The sequence below is a fragment of the Suillus discolor genome (assembly GCF_016758755.1).
Source record: "Suillus discolor strain FC423 chromosome Unknown F5147scaffold_18, whole genome shotgun sequence".
In the NCBI taxonomy this organism is placed as follows: domain Eukaryota; kingdom Fungi; phylum Basidiomycota; class Agaricomycetes; order Boletales; family Suillaceae; genus Suillus; species Suillus discolor.
In genome coordinates this window covers 212,904-230,189 of record NW_024541265.1, presented here as the reverse complement: position 1 = coordinate 230,189, position 17,286 = coordinate 212,904, and the positions used below count along the sequence as shown (strand labels likewise).

Below are 17,286 nucleotides of genomic sequence, written 5' to 3'. Positions count from 1 at the left end.
AAAACGGGTGCTGGCGCTGGCCAGACAAGCAAGATCGAAGATACCGAGAAAGCTGTCACCATCAACAGCAGCTCAGAGGCCAACACCAGGATTCCTCACATAGACCCTCAAATCCACACTGTGGATATCGCACAGTTCACGCAGTTCGGCTTTGAAGAGAAAGTGGTGAGACTTGCAACCGCTCAGGCTTCCAGCCAGGCATGATCCGAGACGTGTACAAACACACGAGCACCTTCAAGCAGGCAGAAAACATTACCAAGGCCATGCGGGTCGCCGCTGTGAAGTGCGCCACATCAAAAATCCGAAGGCAGGTGACACTGTATGGTGATGGTGAGTATGGTGACAGTGAGGACGGAGATGGAGAGGAGGAAGAGGAAGAGGAGGAAGAGGAAGAGGAGGAAGAGGAAGAGGAGGAGGAAGAAGAAGAAAACAAAACGATGGGGACAAGAATGAGGACAAGGATGTCAAAGACGAGGACGAGTGAAAGATATAGAAAGAGTAAGTAAATGTGAGTTATTGTATGGGTGATATGAAAAAGAATTCAATCGAGAGTAAGTAGACATTTGTGTGTGAGTTATTGTATGGGTGATGTAAAAAGAATTCAATTGATATAAGAAAGAGGTACAGTAGGTATATAAGAAAGGGTAGAGTAGGTAGATGAGTGAGAGAATAACGCACCATTGAACAATGCACCATGGTTGAGTGCAAGCGGATGTGTGAGGTGAGTGCGAGCGGTGAGAGGGATGTGCGAGCGGATGTGGGAGTGGTGAGTGGTAGGACAACAAGGACGACGGTCCAGAGCTGGTAGGACAACAGTCCTAAGGAAGATAAGATGAATGTTAGTATCCAGTACAAGAATAGTATAGCCTACCACAATGTTTAGAGGTGGCATTGAGCGAGAGGGACGTGCGAGCGGATGTGGGAGTGGTGAGTGGTAGGACAACGGTCCAGAGCTGGTAGGATGACAGTCCTAAGGAAGGTAAGATGATGTTAGTAGCATCCAGTACAAGAATAGTATAGCCTACCACGATGTTTAGAGGTGGCATTGACGCAACTGAGCGTCAGGCAACTGGAAACCAGGTTAGATTGACTGTAATAAAATAAGATTTGATACGTGTTTCTCACCGGTTAAAATTAAACAGGTGAAGAGTTAAATTAGATGGGCTAAGATAGGACCAAGTCATGTACCACTTTGAATTCTGTTTGGAACTTTGTGATGATCAGTGCAAGCAGTGGGCATTCAAACGTTCAACGTTCAATATATCAACTGTGCCGGTATTATTTGAACACCTTAATTTAATTCTTGTTGGGACTTTGTCTCACCTACTATGTATTCAATCGTCTTGACCGAAAGCCACATCAGCAAAACATTAAATTTAGCACAGTTACCGTGGCGGCTTACAGCATATTACAGCAGGTGCAGACTTCTGTAGCAATGTGTAGCGATCGACAACGGTATATATAAAATTTCTACAGCGCGACATAGCACCACACATCGCGCTACAGCGAGCGACTCGAGAAGTTGGTACCAGCTCTTGGTTGTGACAAGTGACCTCCGAGTCTAAGTTTAAACTTGAAGGAAGAGCAACTTTTAAAGCCAGCATTTACAAACATTGATTCAAAGTATGTACAATACTAGTAGTAGATGGGACATGGAATTGGAACAGTATAGAGGCTAGTACTAGTATTACTGCTTCACAACTTGAAGCCCAAAGAATTGGACGCCACATCATAATCGAGTGTTTGACTCGGAGTCGCGCTCGGAGATCCTGTGAATAAAAAAGTGTCAGTAGTAGAAGTGGTCAAACGAATTTAACAGAGTACAATTACCTGCCAGTGGTGGTGAGCAAGCTAAATCTACTTCCGGGCTGAGCATATCACTATCAATGTGACTAGTAGATTTGCGATGGTATTTTCGAGGTTTACTAGTACTAGCAAAGTCCTCCAACAATGTGATTCCACTTTTGCGGACCGAATGGTGTACATAACCAATGTCGATATCAGCATCCTCCAATTTCCTCTCAGCTTCTGTAGCCTCGAACTCGTAGAGTTTCCCAAGTGCGACATTCTGCTTGAGAACGGAGTCTGCGAGCGTCTTCTCCGCCAGGCGAACATCTCGCTGTGCTCGGGTCACATTCAAAACAAGCTGGGCCTTGAATTCCTTGCTAGCCCGGGTGTCATTGGAGTTAGTAGATTCCTGGGCAACATTATCATTTGGATCTGTATGGGTACCGTTGAACTTACATTATCGCTGTCTTTGCAGTCGGAGTTTGGCTCCGTTGTTATCGGGAATATAGGTGATGGGAGTTTTTTGTCCACATTCAACCTACTAGTAGCAGAATGCGCAACAATTGGCGTGGCCAAGTGATGCAATAATGCAGGGGATCGGTTTCGCAGAGCACCAATAGCCCTGGGAGTTCCAACGCGCTTCCAGTTAAGGTGTGAGATGCTTTGCATAGTAGTAGTGGGTACTGGGATAGTAGTAGACGTATGTTGAGCCTGAGCCTGATAGATGGACGAGGACGGGGTGTGGTGAATGGTCGATGGGTGCGATTGAATGGATGACATGCTGTTCATGACTTGTCCATCTGTGCTCAGGTTGGAGACCTTAGGGGGAGGTCCTGCTAGTAGTATTGACTTTGGTGGTACCAGCGCAAGCGTTCCATGAATTGCTTCAAGTTGTGCTGGATGGGTCTGGGATTCATCAGGATGCGAGTGTCTTCGATCGAGTGAAATCCCTCTAAGAGATGAGGCTGTCACAAGTTGGGCACTGGAGGACATATTCAAGACTCTTTCAAGTTGTGCTGTTAACAAATTTTCCCGAGTCACGCTGACTCACTGGCAGTGGTTAAACGTGATGTGACAAATTAGGCATACTGCTAGTATGCGAATATCACGGTACATTCAGCGAGAAACATCCATAGTACTACGCGTGTGGTATCTAGATGAGTAGTAGTATGTTTCGTGCGGTCCTAGAAGTACAAGAACAAATGCGACATGGATGACAACAATGAGGAGATCAACAAGATAGTGAATTCAAATTTGAAGAGCAGCACAACAGAACAAGTGAAGATGGAACTAAGTACTAGTACTGATCATGTAAATTGTCAGTGTTAGAGGAAACCAAGTCTAACGACAGACACTCACCTCAACAATCGACACGGCAAGAGCCTACTAACGGCCCTTCCCGTTCCCGTTCCCGTTCCCGTTCCCGTTCCCGTTCCCATTCTCCCTCTTCTTTGGTTTCGCCTTAGACTCTTCATGCTTTCCCTCAGGCTGGATCTTCGACTTCTTTGCTGAGCGCTCTGGCTGCACATCAAGCGATAACCCAGCAGAGGATGAGACCGTCGCATCGGTTGAGGAAGTCGTTGCACCAGATAAGGAAGTCGTCAGAATCGACGAGAATTCGGAAGTACTTGTTGGTTGGGTGCTGAAGTTTGAGGATTGAACATCAATGTGTGTCATCTTTCGCTTGTCGTATTTATGGTTGCGCCAATCCAAGTAGCGGCAGTAAGCTGTGAGGTATATCGTGGAAGAGATAGAGTTGAGAGCTGCCATCCAAACAGGCTCGGAAACAGGATGGGAATCACGCACACTCTGAATTGCAGCCTCCTCAAGCGCCATACCCTCCATCAATGATATGATATACGCCTTCAAATTCTCAGCAGCGTCACTCAACATCCATTCAACGTCATCCATCTGCAACGTAGGGTAAAGGGTCTGCAGGGGGCGAGTTGAGATCAGAAAGTAGTACTACTAATAAGATGAATATACACACACCCCCTCTGTGAATGTAGCAGCATTCTTGTTGTTAAAATCAAAGCGACCATCTGTGCCACGCTTATACACGGTGTAGCGGACCTCAGAGATATCGATCCAGATATGAGACTTGAGCTCCACTGGTCCAAACCTCAAGCTTTTCTTGATGCGGGGAGGGATGAACTCCTCATAATCCAATGCAGGAGCCGAGCGAATTTGTTGGGCAGTGATGTTGTCTTCTTTAGGCTGTTGCCATTTGGCTCGCTCTTTGAAGGATATGACAATAGCGTAATCGATGTCTTGATGACCGTCGCATGTGATGCTCAGCTTGCGCACCATGCAGTTCATATCTGAGGAAAGCCCACATTCTCCAACCCATTTGGAAACCGGCTTTGCTACCGCCATCTCATCTGACTCCATATCCTCCGGTGGTTGTGCTGTGACGGTGAGGTGTAGGTCTGGAATGTTCATGGAGTCCTTGTTTTGGATATGGTGATTGAGGTGCATAGTGATGTCGATCAGTAGTTTGTCATAAGGGATGGCTTCCGTGAACTTGTTGACGGCCTTCACAAGGTGTGCAGCTGGTTGTTCGTGGACGGGAAGTGGGGGCATGATATGAAGATCTTGAGTATCCGCAAAGTAGACGAATCTGTAGTAAGAGATGGGATGTGATCAGTGTATTATTACGACTCAATTACTACTCTGAGGTTCACTTTGCTCTGGCTTCGAAATCTCGCTCTTCCGACGTAAATGCTACCACTGCTGCGTATTCTGCAGGCGTAATATTGGCAATGACCTCAGATCATGGTAAAGATTAATCTACGACAAGTATAAATCAGCCTACGATTGTATTGGCTTGAGGATGTTGAAGTGCTTCGAGGACGACTGCACAGTGGTCTTTGTGATGATGAATGGTTAGGAAGAAGATTGGTAGGTGATAAGCGATCTGAGAAATACTAACCTAAGCTTAAAGAATCTTGATTATCCGAGTCTGTAAATTGAATGCTGAGTCTTGTCTTTATTGCTGTCTTGAGGTCTTCAAGAACTTGCTTGTCATAAAGTTCTGTGTCTGTTGGAACATGATGGTGCAAGGAACATGGGGGTTTTTGTTGTACACATGGAGGAGGGGAGATCAAGTTGTGTGATGGTGATTTTGGGAGCCAAGACTTGGAACTCTTTGAGAACTTAGAATAAATAACTGGAAGAGTCATGATTGTGCTGGTCACAGGCATTGAGAGAGAGGTATGATGACAACAACCAGTGGCCTGCCAATCAGGGCCTGCCCCACTGACAGTCAGATTTAGTCAGCCGAAAGCCACGTGCCCGAGGTAGTGCTGTACATCACTACACAGCGGATCCTTGCAGGATAGCGTACATTCCATGATGCTACAGTAATGTATAGTGATATGTAGTGCCATACACCGAGTGCATAGAGCTCTTGAACCATTGATATAGATATATTACTTTAACACAATTGAAAAAACTACTATGGCTCAGAGTTTGAGATAGCATAGTAGAAGTCCTTGTCAATGTATTTGTTCAAGAAGAACGTCTGAGCAAAATGAGCACTATTTTCCGCTGTTAGATGTGAATCGGCAACACAGCCAAAGTGGGGGATAATGTGAGCCAGAGAACGAAGTTGATCTAGTGGGAGGATGTCACCAAAAGGAGTCCCTGCTGATCGCATTGCATGCTTTAAAACATGCATTTGCATTGTGTGTTCTAGTAAGTTGCCATGTCACTGAGGCATGACATCCAACCGTTGAACATACGTAAGGAAACGCGCAGCCCAAGAGGCACTACTACTAGTTCCTCGTGGAGGAAGTGGTTGCATGATAAGGTGCACCTCAACAACAGCATGGCCTGCAAGTTGCTCAGACGTCAAACTCAGACATAATATACAAATGAACATTTGAAAAATGTACCTTTAAGCCCACTAGTGGGCCATTGTTCATGTCTGGTGTCATCAACGGCGAAAATAGCAGCATCATAGTGGCCATGCTTCCAAGTTGCGCTCGGGGGAGATGCATTGACCGTGAGAGCAGGAGGAATGATTGACGGGGTATGGTACAATGCCTGCTGCACATGCACTTTGAACCAGACCATAAGGTCGTCAAATGGAAGAGGTGCATCAGACAGTGCTCGGCGTTGTCCCCCCAGCAAGTGGAATTTCTGAGCCGTAGTACCCTCTTGTTGAATATAGTCAGCGAGTGCTCCCCGCAAGTCGGGTAGAGATAGTTTTTCAGCAATGACATCGACTGGTATGTGTCGTATGGAAGGATCAAAATTGAGGTGAATGTTGCACCGACCACAAATGTGCGGAGAGGTCTGGCTGCTTTGATGTCCAAAGAGATTTGCTCTGCCTTTCTGAAAAATTTGGTCACAACATGCTTCAACCCCCAGAGATCATCCAAAACTGTCTGCAAATGAGCTTCATCAATATATGCCAGTGGACCTTCATCCGAGTCATGATGTTCAGAATCAGTGTCCATCATTCGAGATGAGGAAGCAGAGGCTTCAAGTTGTGATTGTGATTCTGACCGAGTGATTATTGATGTTGTGATCTGAAAGTTTCAACACTTTTCTTGGCGATCAAGAAACCGGCATATTTGAGCATCATAATTGATGTTGTTGGTGGAATCTGCAGGATCCTTGATAAGGGTGATGTGAGCATGCTCGGTGGTGTCGGCAGACCACTGCAAGAGAGAACCGACTTGACGTATACTGGGCACGACACTCTGCATCAACTCCAGTTTGGGTATATGCCAGTTGTCGAGGACCTGTTTGCTCTTGGCACCTCGACGCGTGCCGCAAGCAATTATATCTTGCTTGTGTTTGTGGAATTCCACGAGGGCGCCAAGAATCTTTTGACAATGTTCTTGATTGATCGTTGTCGCCTGTGATAAGTAGCGAAAATCCATCAGCGCGCGAATAGCTATGACAATGCCATGGGGGGCTGCATCTGCAATGAGAGCAACAATATAACATTGCATGTCACGCTGGGCTCTTCCAGTGACTTGTTTAAGCTTTGAAATACCGCAATGGAAGCGTCGGAACGTCGTGAGTGGTTGTAAAACGGAGAAGCGAAAGTCTAGTTCCTGCTCACCAACAGCTGCGAGACACCACTTAACATCGTGATCATAGAACTCACGGTGCCAGTGATGCAGGGATTCTGGAGTCAAAAACAGATGCGGATCTGCAAGTGGCCAATCGCGCCAGAATGGCTGGGCCACACCGCTCAGGCGGAAGGCGGCACATGCATTGAAGTAGCCTTCAATGTCAAGGGGATCACAATTGATGCTTGAAAGCTGGCTGAGAGTCATTTTAGCTGTTCGAGGGGGGTGTTGGAAGGCATCTCCGAAATTTTCGTACATAGCCATAGTTACCGGCGAAGTCTTTCCTCGAACACATGCGAGCATGCATGCCTCGGGTGTATCGACAATGTATGAGGCTAAGGGGGTAAAACAATATCTGAGGTTCCCAAGTGGGTCTGACATCATCCGCCCGATGCGTGCAGCTTGCTTGAGCGGCTCCAGCACAATATCTAGACATTGGTGGACCAAGCGGGCTTCGAGAACACTCTGCATCCGCTTCACCAGATGCAAAATTCCGCAATTAGAAGCAGCGCTGTCAGGAGGAAAGCATGTGAGGATGCCTTATTTCGAGTTGCCATCTTGATATTGGCAAGGCTGATCAAGAGCGGGTGAGCAACACGTCCACCAGTCATGTTGGTAATGTTGGTTTTATCGGAGGAAAGTATGATGCCTAACAATGTCGCACCATCTGGAAGTTGTGACTATGACAGGGTGTGAGAGTTAGCAAGACGAGCTTGAAGATCGTTGATACTGTAGAGTACATACCTGCATTGACCATGCTGTGTCCCCCGTCACCCATTCACTGTAAATTTGTACTGTACATTCCGCTGTATCATACACATGTTGAGGTGTGAGATCTATTTTGTTTGCAAAGAGCAGGTGGCTAAAAAGCAATTCGATGCAATCCAACGGATCACGCCAGTAAAGATGTAGAGGCTTCTTTGTTGGGTGAGTCGTCAAGATGACGTGGTACTGCCACTTCAGAACAGAAGGCAGCAGCTCAGAACGCCTGCATAACTCCTTGGCGGTACAAAAGGAGAGGGGCAATGCTTTCACCTTAGAAGAAATCAGCACTTGTGACAGCAACACGCTCACTAACTCAAGATGTACTAGTTCCAGCCCCAGGAACTCGTCTATGGCTGCCATACTTAATGACGAGCACAGGAGAAAACTGCCGAGCTCCCAATCCTGACGGGACGCAAATGGATAGTACAAATTGTCTTCGCGATGTACTGCATAGGGATCCATGTTAAACCTATCTAGAAAGGTCTGGCTGCGCTGATATACCTTTGCAGCATCCCTGAAGTGCTCGACGTAAGGCTTCTCCGAAGCTTGGCTGCCCAAAGGCTCTTCAACGGACCCTGGCAGGTCGTTCTCGAAGCCCGCCGTGCCTCCGTCATCGCCGTAGAAATAGTCCAAGTCACTCATGCCGCAGTGAGCATCCGCCTTTTCCCCCGTTAGGGAATCTTGAAAAGGACTTGGTGTTCTGGAATGATGAGGGTCAGATGACGACTCAGATGAGTCAGGAGTTGCGTGCTGGTCCATCAACTGTGAGTTTTGCAAAATTTGCGCTGCACTCTCAAGCTGATTGATCCATTGTAGGCAGGATGTAAGGGGCTGGCTCAGGTGTCGCGAAACTGCCTGAGCACTCTTAAATTGTTTCAAACAGTTAGGGCAGTGGGCTGTCATTGAGTAGGGACGGAGGTAACTACTAGTACTACATCCGAGTCAGCTGCTGAAGTGTACTAGTACTAGTACGTGATTGGTATGTAACGTTAACGCGCCGGTACGACTCGGACTCGGATACTACTACTACTTAGTAATTAAACATTGTACAGCCACGTTTAACTTCGATTTGCAGGTTCGATTTCTCTGTCATTCATCTAGTCGTGTGCTACTACCATGGGCCGACAGAAAAAGCAATGAGTTGTCGAATCAGATGGCATCAACGACGATGAACCAGCGACGTCAGTCCAACCTCAGGCTCCCCGTCACCGTACAAACCGACCTGGCACTGGTGCTGGAGGAAGAAATTCTCAGCTAGAGAAGATCGGGAATGCTATCCAGACTCCAGACAGAGCACCTGGCAAATCAAAGGTTTGGAATGTCGTTGTTCCTGTTGATGAGCCCGAAAATGTGATGGCTCCGCTAGTGACAAAGAAGAAGGGGAGAGGAAAAGCGGCACCTCGCCAGCTTGAGAGGAACTTGAGTGTAATAGTAAGTACCCGCCTGGTCTGGTTCATTTCTCAGCACTAATATCTAGTATTCAGCAGGAGGCATCCGAGTCAGGCCCCACTGCCACAGGTCCCACACCTGCTCTACACGTCATGGACCAAGGAAGGTTTGGATTTCAGGATCGTCCAATTCCCTCAGCATATGTCGGTTCCAAACCGCTCCAGTCCCATCAAACAGAACTTCAGCCTGACTTGACGATACCTCCTGCCCAGCCCTATGTCTGAGTCCATGATCGCAGTACCTCTCAGGGTGCTTCTCACAGTACTTCTCGTGGTGCTTCTCGTGGTGCTTCTCGTGGTGCTTCTCGTGGTGCTTCTCGTGGTGCTTCTCGTGGTGCTTCTCGTGGTGCTTCTCGTGGTGCTTCTCATGGTGCTTCTCGCAGCGTCTCTCATGGCACCTCTCTTCATGACACTCAGGCTGATGGAATCAGAATTCCAGCCATCCAGCATCCCGTTGTTTCTCGTGACGTTCCTCAGTCTGTCAACACTCATATTGTTTCTCACAAAGTTCCTCGGTCTGTCAGCAACCAACGCTCAGGCTCATCTATTCCCATCAACTCTGCCGTTCAGCATGAGCATCGACCACCATAACACCCCATCACACCGTTTCTCGTACTCCTCCTGCTTTTGGTTCCTTCACTAGCCAAAACATGTTTGTTGATGGAACTGAAGAAGGTAACGAAGAGGCGGATCATGATGAAGAAGTGGACGTTGAAGAGGATGACGTGTCTAACGAGGATGGAGATTTTGCAGGAGACGACATCAATAATGACAATATGGACTATGACTCGGAGCAGGATGTTCATGGGAGTGATGACATCATGCCAGACCCCTCAGACCACGATAATCAAACCTACCCTAGCAACAACCAAGTCAGATGCCCTGCACAAGTACCTGATCGAGGTGCATATTCGCAGGACGAGGATTATGACGACACGGGAGTGGCTGACATGGACCGTGATCATCGGAATGATCGCACCACTAGCAGGAAGGGTAGAGACCAGAACATCAATGTAGCTCAGGCGCCAACGCGAGCGAGCCTGCAGAGCACTAACCAACAAGCTCCGGGTCATTTGGGCGCTCCAGCAGTAGTTGTAAGCACTCACCCATTTTGTCACTGTGTATTGACACCTTTTTCATCCTAATATCAATTATGATGTCCTCCAGGCTCACCACACGAAAAACCAGTGGCCACGTTCTCCATCCCCATCATATTTGAACAGCGTACGAAATCACTGCCCAAAGACTAAGTGTGCTCGCACGAGCAACTCCCTGTCAAGTGATGACTCTGATGACCAGCAGGACGACTTGGAAGATCTTGATGAGGTTGAGAATACTGGGAAGCGCTGCTGCACCAAGAAAGCAAAGGGTACTGCTACTAATTGCGATGCAACTAATGTCGGGTTCTACCCGCCACTCTGGCAAAAACTTCTTGACCACGCAAAGGCTAATTTCAGACTTCATCTCGCTATTTCCGTCCCATTTCCCGACAAAGAGGAGTCCATCGGTAATACCGGAGTCTGTGGTGAAATGATTGCAGAAGCAATTGTACAATGGCAAGAGCAGAAACGCAAGCTTGAGAAAGGTATTTCCCCTTCTCTAACTACAATCTTACTACCCACTGACACGCCTACAAAGGTTTCTACCCTGAGTTCAAACCGGGGATGGCTACCGTGGTAGGTACTCTGAGCTGTTCTCACATATGTCACTAAGTCGTGCGGATTCAGGTTTTCAATGACACCGCGACATTCCGCAGCAAGATCAAGCAGATCGTGCTTACCGTCGTTCCGATGACATACGATCTAGCACTCGGCGTCAGCGGGAACACAATTGATAGTGTCAAACTCAAGGCAACCGCTTTGCTAAAGAAAGCAATGTATTTGTGCGGCCATCCTGATGCTGAGGTATGTTCTTTGTCGTCTTCGATAATCGATTCTAAATATTTAGTAGGGCCGTGCATCTAACTTTGCGAATCTCGCGGTCCGCATCGTTTGCCATAGGTCATTTTATGACAATGGTTCCAAATCACTGAAGCAATTCACCGAATTTCAGAAGACCATTCCGCCCCCAGCGCTCTTCCTCGTTGGGACTATCGTGAGTGTTCCTGTAGCATGCTCACAGCGCATTTACTGATTTCTACTAAGATTCGTAACGTGATTTATATCTACAGCAAATATGGCCAGGTAAATGGCGCCAAGCAGACACCCATCGAGGATTCAGAGACTGCCTATGACCGCATTTCGACGTTGTTCAACCGCACGAACAGAGATGAGTATCACGGACCGAAACTACGTCAAATGCTCAAAGCTTGGGCATTGGAAGGCATGTAAGTCTTTCCGCATGATTTTCGACAAAAGTAGCAGTATATTGACCATCGAGTTAGGAACGCACATGGCGCTGGCCTTGGTACTAACGAAGGTGACAACAGCTGTTCTGAGTGGGACGTTGATTTGGATTAGTTTTATATACTTACTAGTACTACTACTACTACTATGTTTTGCAGCATCATTTGAATAGAATCATCATTGACTTTGGTATTAATCTGCGTGCAAAATTCAGAATAATTGCTATATTAAAAGTACTGCTACGAAACACCATACGCCGCTGTATAACACTACATAGCAGGTTTGTACTACGCAGTGTCATACAGCGCTACAGTGTCACACAGCGCTACAGTGTTGTGCAGGGTTGTACGGTCCGGCAGTAGCTGTGCCGAACTGCACAGCATGACACATTCGAAGCACACGCTGTGGCTCGGCTGCACATGGGGGGACTTCCCTGTGAACCCTGTGTCACTGTATGGCTATGTGCAGTGCCACATACCCCATTTGGGTTTTGCTGATGCAGTGGAAATACAGCAAACTCGGCGAACTGAAAGTACTGAAAGTACCGCCAGAGGCTTCCCCCTGGGATGGTTTTCCGACTTCCGAAGGCCGACCCCTTCCAATTTCCTCGGCTCGCCTTCGGCGAGCCTCCCCTTCCCATGACCAATTTTTCGATTGGTGGAAGAGATTTCAAGACGGTGAACCAATTATTCAATAAGCGGTGTGCTCAATTCTGAACTTGTTAAGTTCAAGCTTTCAAGGTATGTAAAGTTGCTAGCTAATCGCTGAACTAATCAGCGCCGAAACATTGTGAATGATCTGCCATGCTCCTCATTGGTTCTAAACCATATTTCCTAGCTAGTAAACATGCCTAATGTCGCTTATAGTACTAGTACTAGCATATCTGGTCGATAAAACTTCACTCGAAGTTATCCCGCACTGATTTCATCTGACAAAACCCTCTTCCTACTAAGTTTAAGTGGCCGTCAGGGATAGCTAGACACTGAACCAGGTGATTTTGAATTCTCAGTGTCAAGGTTACAAGGGAATTCTACCATGTGCGCAACTTTGTATGTATGCATGCCCAATTCGAAAGGGTACTACTTAAAGCTACTCTAGCCTTGTATAGAAATAGCATGGCTGGTTCCCGCAGGTTTTATACTGTCGGTAAACTCAAGTGGTAAGAGTGGAACTGCGATATCCGGCGCTACAAATATGGACCTGTCAATGACTGCTAGGCTGGTTCTCGCAAAGATGCTGAGCCACAGAATAAAGACAATGACTATCAGAGATGGTAAGTAGGTCTAGAAAAGAATAATGACGGATATTCTGACCTGTCCACGCTGCGCCAAATCCACGGAAAATGTCGCTGTTCAGAACGTTCCCAAGCTGTACCGAGAGAAGGGCAAATACAGCATTCGGGAAAATCAACCCTTGATACGTGATGGAAAAGGGTATAGCTCCCTCCTTTTTGAGCACACTTAATATAGAGTTGGAGGAAATGATGATCCAGCAGATGCCCATCGACCATAGGATGTAAGCACCACAGAAACAGAACGAGAATATTATCTGCCCTCCAGCCTCTGGGAAAGTGCCCGAGACGTACAGCGGAAGGATTTCAGACAGGTTCCGGCCATTAATAAGTAGCGAGTATCCTCCCTGACCGAAGGGGCCCAATGCGACGAAAGAAGACAAAACAAGCAGCTTCTCTGGCGGACCGCTTATGACAAGGCGTGCGAGGTACACCGTGATCATCATCAACGCGAGACTGAGACCGATGATAACCATAGTCAACGAGAACAGCGCTGTTGAGATGGCCAACTCCATCGAGTGAGCTTTTAGCGCAATTGAGAGTAAACCGCCGGTTGAAGATGCAACGATGAGACTGATAGCTGGGAGTAGCCATAAAGCAGTCATGGTATCAAGGGCGTGTTTCTGTTCCACCATCCTGTCAGCCACACCATCAATGATACGCCATGAAAATTCGAACTTCTGTGCTTACATCGCATGCAGCATTCCAAAAGCGATGAGGTACGACACAAGGGAATCGAGCCACCAGCAACCCCAGAGGGTATATAGAAAACCAGTGCCTCCAAAGTTCCATTCTTGATGGGCTACCTATAAATGAGAGACCATCAACAGTAAGCATAAACGAACAACAGCAAGCTTACCAATGCTATATTGATCAATGTCGTAGCTCCCGCTGGAAATGCGCCCATGAGTGGGCCCTGAGTTGGATGTCGGATCATCTTGAGCCAGGTGTCAGGGAACATTATGTATCTCGCGACAGTCGCCCCAGTAAACAAGACAAAGAGCAGGAGATTAAGATAAAAAACCATCAAAGTGACGACCTTGATCGCCGGACTACCATTCCAGTATGGAAATGCGTGAACCAGGGCAGATGTACCCCCAGTGCCCATAATCACTGTATGCCAGGCCCAAGTAAAATTCCTGTTGCACATCAATCAGGAGGCTACCATGGACATAGTGTCACGCGTACCGTATACATTCTCTCCATGATTTACGCGGAGGTCCCCCCAGCATATCGGCGAGGCTAATCGAACACTGAAAACAGACAAGATATCTGCACTCAAGGAAGAGGAGTCGTACGTCTGCAACCTATGACACACAGTCCCCATTTCCAACAACATATATATGACATCTTGGACTCGCATCATCAGGTTTGCGCCAGCTCAAAGCCAGCTGTACAGTTCAAATGATGCCGAGGAACATTTTGGGGTTAGAGTTTTCCGTTTGACAAAGTGTCCATAAGCATTTGCCATGGGTTATGGACAGAAAACCTCCAATTGAAACAGGAAAGAACAAGTACACTTCAATTCTCTGCTCCCAGCGAGAGTACAACCTGCGTTTTGTCGAGGAAACCTCTGGTCAAATTATATGACCAAACGAACAATTTGCGGGTACTCACCAATGACTGCAGTGCGACTACGTAGCGGAGATCCGAGAAGGCGTCACAACATAGCGCTGTCCTACTCTAGACCACACTAGACGTGACGCTGGGGGTGACATCATTAACCAGACTCGTAACCAAACTATACGTCAATTTGATATACGCCACAAAAAATGCACCAAACTGGTCATGAGCGCTGAGCCTCACTGACGCGACTCTACCATTCCTTTGACTTTCCATAACAAGTTGACAACACAGCTTATGCGGAGGTCCGTTACCTACATGCTGTGAGTCTATTTCAAGTCTATATGACGTGTATTCTTCTAGGGAATGAATTATGGACCGATGAGACATGCGGCCGTTGGTGGGAAGTTGTTGAATCACCTTGTGAACCATCTTCAATACTGCGGTCCTCACACTCTCCGTCGGCACATAACTGTGGGATCCAGCATCGTCTCGCACGAAGACGCCAAATCCCTTTTCGGTTCAGAAACTACCGAGAGGGGTACCTCGGTGAGTGGGTTTAGGGTCTCGAGGGGTTAAAGGCCACAAGGCTCGAGGTCTGAAGCTTCCTAGCCCTCCCCAACCGTAAACTACCCAGCGTGGGTCATGGTTACTGGATGCGACTGGCCAATGATCATTGGACGCGGTTGTAGTCGTGCGACGGAACCTGTACTCCCACTAGGTATATACGGTCAGTAGTATTATTCCTTAACAGAACGAGAAGGTCGGCGCGGTTGGGGTAGCGGTAGTCCCCTGACGAGGACTTTCGCAGGTTCGAAACCGCCGCCATCCCCGCTATTCTAGCATTCCTGTTGCCCTGGCTAATCGACCCTAATCCTAAGAGACGGGTGACTGCAGCAGGTGCTAAGAACGTAGTCCACCTACGCCAGTCGCTAACAATGGGTGAATCGGAGTAATCAGCTTAGTATGAAGTGGTGGTGGTAATTTTATACACCTGCCTCCGTGCGCGATCTTAGAATAAATGAAAGAGAAATCTGTTTACAAGACTTTGTACACATCAGAGATTGACTCGATGGGGATATGAAAGGCCCATTTTGCAGCCTTCTGGAAGTATCTGGGTACAAGTCAACTCAGTATTTCGTTACTAGAGGACAGGTAGACCTGCGAGATGCCTCGCCTCAGAAATTGCATGTAAGGAAGTCTGAACGGTACTACATAAATATCTCCGGTAACATAGTACTGTAGGTATTGTCCAGCATAGGGCCCAGCCCCACCGGACAATAAACAAGGATTAAAAAAAACCTCCGATAACATTGTAGGTATTGTCCAGCATAGGGCCCAGCCCCACCGGATAAACAAGGATTAAAAAAAATATCTCCGATATCTTGTTCAGTTTTTCAAATCGTCTGCACTTCTCTCCGCATCCCTCGTTGGTCCCCCCATTGCGACCTCTTCCAGACACGGAGCTTCAAATATACGACCGCTTGGGACCATCCGTATTGTAGGTAAGGCAATACACACCCACAATATCAGGGTCCCCACCGAATATATCGAACCCCACACACGAAAGAACGTCGACGAAAATGTTGTCGCCAAGGCCAAGTTAAGATTTGCGTATACTCCCTGTGAAAAGTCGGATTGAGCGCGTCCCCATTGAAAAGCGGTAGATACGCACGTTAGGAAATACAGTTCCCCAGAATGACAATCGGAATTCAATGCGTTCCCGACGGAGGGTGTAGGCGAGACCGAGCATCGCAAAGAGTATCCACATACTCGCCAGTGACCACAGAACCATAGCACCAACCATGCATATCACCTCCACTACTTCTCCGGTTCCAGATTGCCTCAATAATCCGCCGGCATCACCATAATTTAGAGGTAATAGTGAACGGAAAGAAGACCCCAAGTTTAAAAGTGAATATGCTGCCTGTCCACAAGGACCGATAGGAAGAAAGACGGACAGGATTGATGCACCCGTGGGGTAACCGTATACGACCAGCCGAAGGATGTATATCGTGAGTAGCATAAGGGAAAGGGTAAGACCTATTGTAACCATACACGCGGAGAATGTCGCCGTTAGCAACGCATACGAGGGAGAATAGACCTGAAGCGCTGGCACAAGTACGCCTCCAGAGGAAGATCCGACGACGAGAGTTATGATGGGAAGAAGCCAAACAGTCGTCATGGACTTGAGTGAATGTTGTTGGAAAGCAATCCTATGGGACTTATGTCGACTCCAGCTCATCTTCGTGATTCGTGAACTGGGCACTCACATAACGTGTATCATGCCAAAGCAACATGCCATTGAAATCGCAACGTTGATCCACCAACATGCCCACACCGTGTAGATAAACGGCTTCCCACCGAAACCATATGTCTGGAATATATCGCCACTGGCAATGTTTATTAATGTAGTCGCGCCCATCGGAAACGTGCCAATGTACAAGCTCTGTACAGGATGCCGTATCATGTGAAACCAGATGCCAGGGAAGAAAATGTATCGAGCTGCAGTGATGACGCTGAATAGCAGAAAGAGCACAAGATTGAGGAAGAAAAAGCCGAGTGCAAACCCTCGCATTACCGGGGAATCACTTGCATAAGGAAAGTTATTGAAAAGTATGGCGATTGAGCCAGTCCCTACAAATATTGTCAACACAACGCATAGGTAGGTGCATTTCGGCTCACCCATGGTGACAGCAAACCATGCTGGAGTGAAATGCCTGAGGATGGTAAGTAAGGACTTCGCACGAGTCGACCAGTGGACATACTGAACAATATCTTTCAATGATTTCCTACGAAGAGTAGTTGAGCCGTTGTCTCCGATACGATTCATGGTACTAGTGTCGAGACTGTGTGAGTTGAGAAGCGTGCGACGTTGAAGCATGTTGTCCGACTGGACCCCTCGAGGTCTCATGGAACTCGTCATGCCACCACGGCCCACACCAAAATATCTTGAGTTGCTCCTAGGAGAGAAATTTGCCGCGGTGTCGCAATTTGAT

At 47.4% G+C, this 17,286-nt stretch overlaps 8 protein-coding genes across 8 annotated transcripts; 2 read left to right on the top strand and 6 right to left on the bottom strand.

The window, feature by feature from the left end:
- Positions 1-1,695: 1,695 nt before the first annotated feature.
- Positions 1,696-2,781, bottom strand: F5147DRAFT_771942 (uncharacterized protein; the record flags this gene model as incomplete). The annotated part of the gene is made up of 3 exons (XM_041441303.1): positions 1,696-1,769; positions 1,831-2,197; positions 2,245-2,781. The coding sequence occupies 3 exons, from the start codon at positions 2,779-2,781 to the stop codon at positions 1,696-1,698; spliced, it is 978 nt and encodes a 325-aa protein (XP_041294572.1).
- A 684-nt stretch (positions 2,782-3,465) lies between these two features.
- On the bottom strand, positions 3,466-4,555 carry F5147DRAFT_547401 (uncharacterized protein; the record flags this gene model as incomplete). The annotated part of the gene is made up of 3 exons (XM_041430346.1): positions 3,466-3,720; positions 3,781-4,408; positions 4,473-4,555. Coding segments are annotated over 3 exons (966 nt in total), but the record flags the coding sequence as incomplete, so codon positions are not given.
- A 1,777-nt stretch (positions 4,556-6,332) lies between these two features.
- Positions 6,333-7,082, bottom strand: F5147DRAFT_573617 (uncharacterized protein; the record flags this gene model as incomplete). The annotated part of the gene is made up of 1 exon (XM_041431167.1): positions 6,333-7,082. The coding sequence occupies one exon, from the start codon at positions 7,080-7,082 to the stop codon at positions 6,333-6,335; it is 750 nt and encodes a 249-aa protein (XP_041294570.1).
- Positions 7,083-7,351: 269 nt separating this feature from the next.
- On the bottom strand, positions 7,352-8,282 carry F5147DRAFT_771940 (uncharacterized protein; the record flags this gene model as incomplete). Its single annotated transcript, XM_041441302.1, has 3 exons — positions 7,352-7,555; positions 7,620-7,910; positions 7,965-8,282. The coding sequence occupies 3 exons, from the start codon at positions 8,280-8,282 to the stop codon at positions 7,352-7,354; spliced, it is 813 nt and encodes a 270-aa protein (XP_041294569.1).
- An 89-nt stretch (positions 8,283-8,371) lies between these two features.
- On the top strand, positions 8,372-9,679 carry F5147DRAFT_771939 (uncharacterized protein; the record flags this gene model as incomplete). Its single annotated transcript, XM_041441301.1, has 5 exons — positions 8,372-8,404; positions 8,457-8,463; positions 8,794-9,071; positions 9,128-9,307; positions 9,338-9,679. The coding sequence occupies 5 exons, from the start codon at positions 8,372-8,374 to the stop codon at positions 9,677-9,679; spliced, it is 840 nt and encodes a 279-aa protein (XP_041294568.1).
- A 59-nt stretch (positions 9,680-9,738) lies between these two features.
- Positions 9,739-11,547, top strand: F5147DRAFT_771938 (uncharacterized protein; the record flags this gene model as incomplete). Its single annotated transcript, XM_041441300.1, has 7 exons — positions 9,739-10,182; positions 10,256-10,673; positions 10,727-10,764; positions 10,816-10,992; positions 11,039-11,182; positions 11,233-11,414; positions 11,472-11,547. The coding sequence occupies 7 exons, from the start codon at positions 9,739-9,741 to the stop codon at positions 11,545-11,547; spliced, it is 1,479 nt and encodes a 492-aa protein (XP_041294567.1).
- Positions 11,548-12,474: 927 nt separating this feature from the next.
- F5147DRAFT_793917 (voltage-dependent anion channel) lies at positions 12,475-14,324 on the bottom strand. Its single transcript, XM_041443130.1, has 5 exons — positions 13,913-14,324; positions 13,584-13,863; positions 13,415-13,530; positions 12,747-13,360; positions 12,475-12,694 (listed from the first exon to the last, which is right to left on the bottom strand). Exons 1-5 carry the CDS (start codon positions 13,954-13,956, stop codon positions 12,528-12,530), a joined length of 1,221 nt encoding a protein of 406 aa, XP_041294566.1. The 5' UTR covers positions 13,957-14,324; the 3' UTR covers positions 12,475-12,527.
- A 1,113-nt stretch (positions 14,325-15,437) lies between these two features.
- Positions 15,438-17,267, bottom strand: F5147DRAFT_686759 (voltage-dependent anion channel). Its single transcript, XM_041436783.1, has 5 exons — positions 17,056-17,267; positions 16,973-17,007; positions 16,561-16,924; positions 15,963-16,503; positions 15,438-15,910 (listed from the first exon to the last, which is right to left on the bottom strand). The coding sequence occupies exons 1-5, from the start codon at positions 17,211-17,213 to the stop codon at positions 15,677-15,679; spliced, it is 1,332 nt and encodes a 443-aa protein (XP_041294565.1). The 5' UTR covers positions 17,214-17,267; the 3' UTR covers positions 15,438-15,676.
- Between the last annotated feature and the right edge of the window lie 19 nt (positions 17,268-17,286).

Excerpts from the sequence above, each read along its gene's own strand:
- F5147DRAFT_686759 (XM_041436783.1), bottom strand. The coding sequence starts at position 17,213 with ATGACGAGTTCCATGAGACCTCGAGGGGTCCAGTCGGACAACATGCTT. Across the intron at positions 17,008-17,055 it reads TCATTGAAAGATATTGTTCA|GCATTTCACTCCAGCATGGT; the intron begins GTATGTCCACTG and ends TACCATCCTCAG. Across the intron at positions 16,504-16,560 it reads TTTGGCATGATACACGTTAT|GATTGCTTTCCAACAACATT; the intron begins GTGAGTGCCCAG and ends TAAGTCCCATAG.
- F5147DRAFT_793917 (XM_041443130.1), bottom strand. The coding sequence starts at position 13,956 with ATGCTGGGGGGACCTCCGCGTAAATCATGGAGAGAATGTATACG. Across the intron at positions 13,864-13,912 it reads TCATGGAGAGAATGTATACG|GAATTTTACTTGGGCCTGGC; the intron begins GTACGCGTGACA and ends GATGTGCAACAG. Across the intron at positions 13,531-13,583 it reads CATTGATCAATATAGCATTG|GTAGCCCATCAAGAATGGAA; the intron begins GTAAGCTTGCTG and ends TCTCATTTATAG.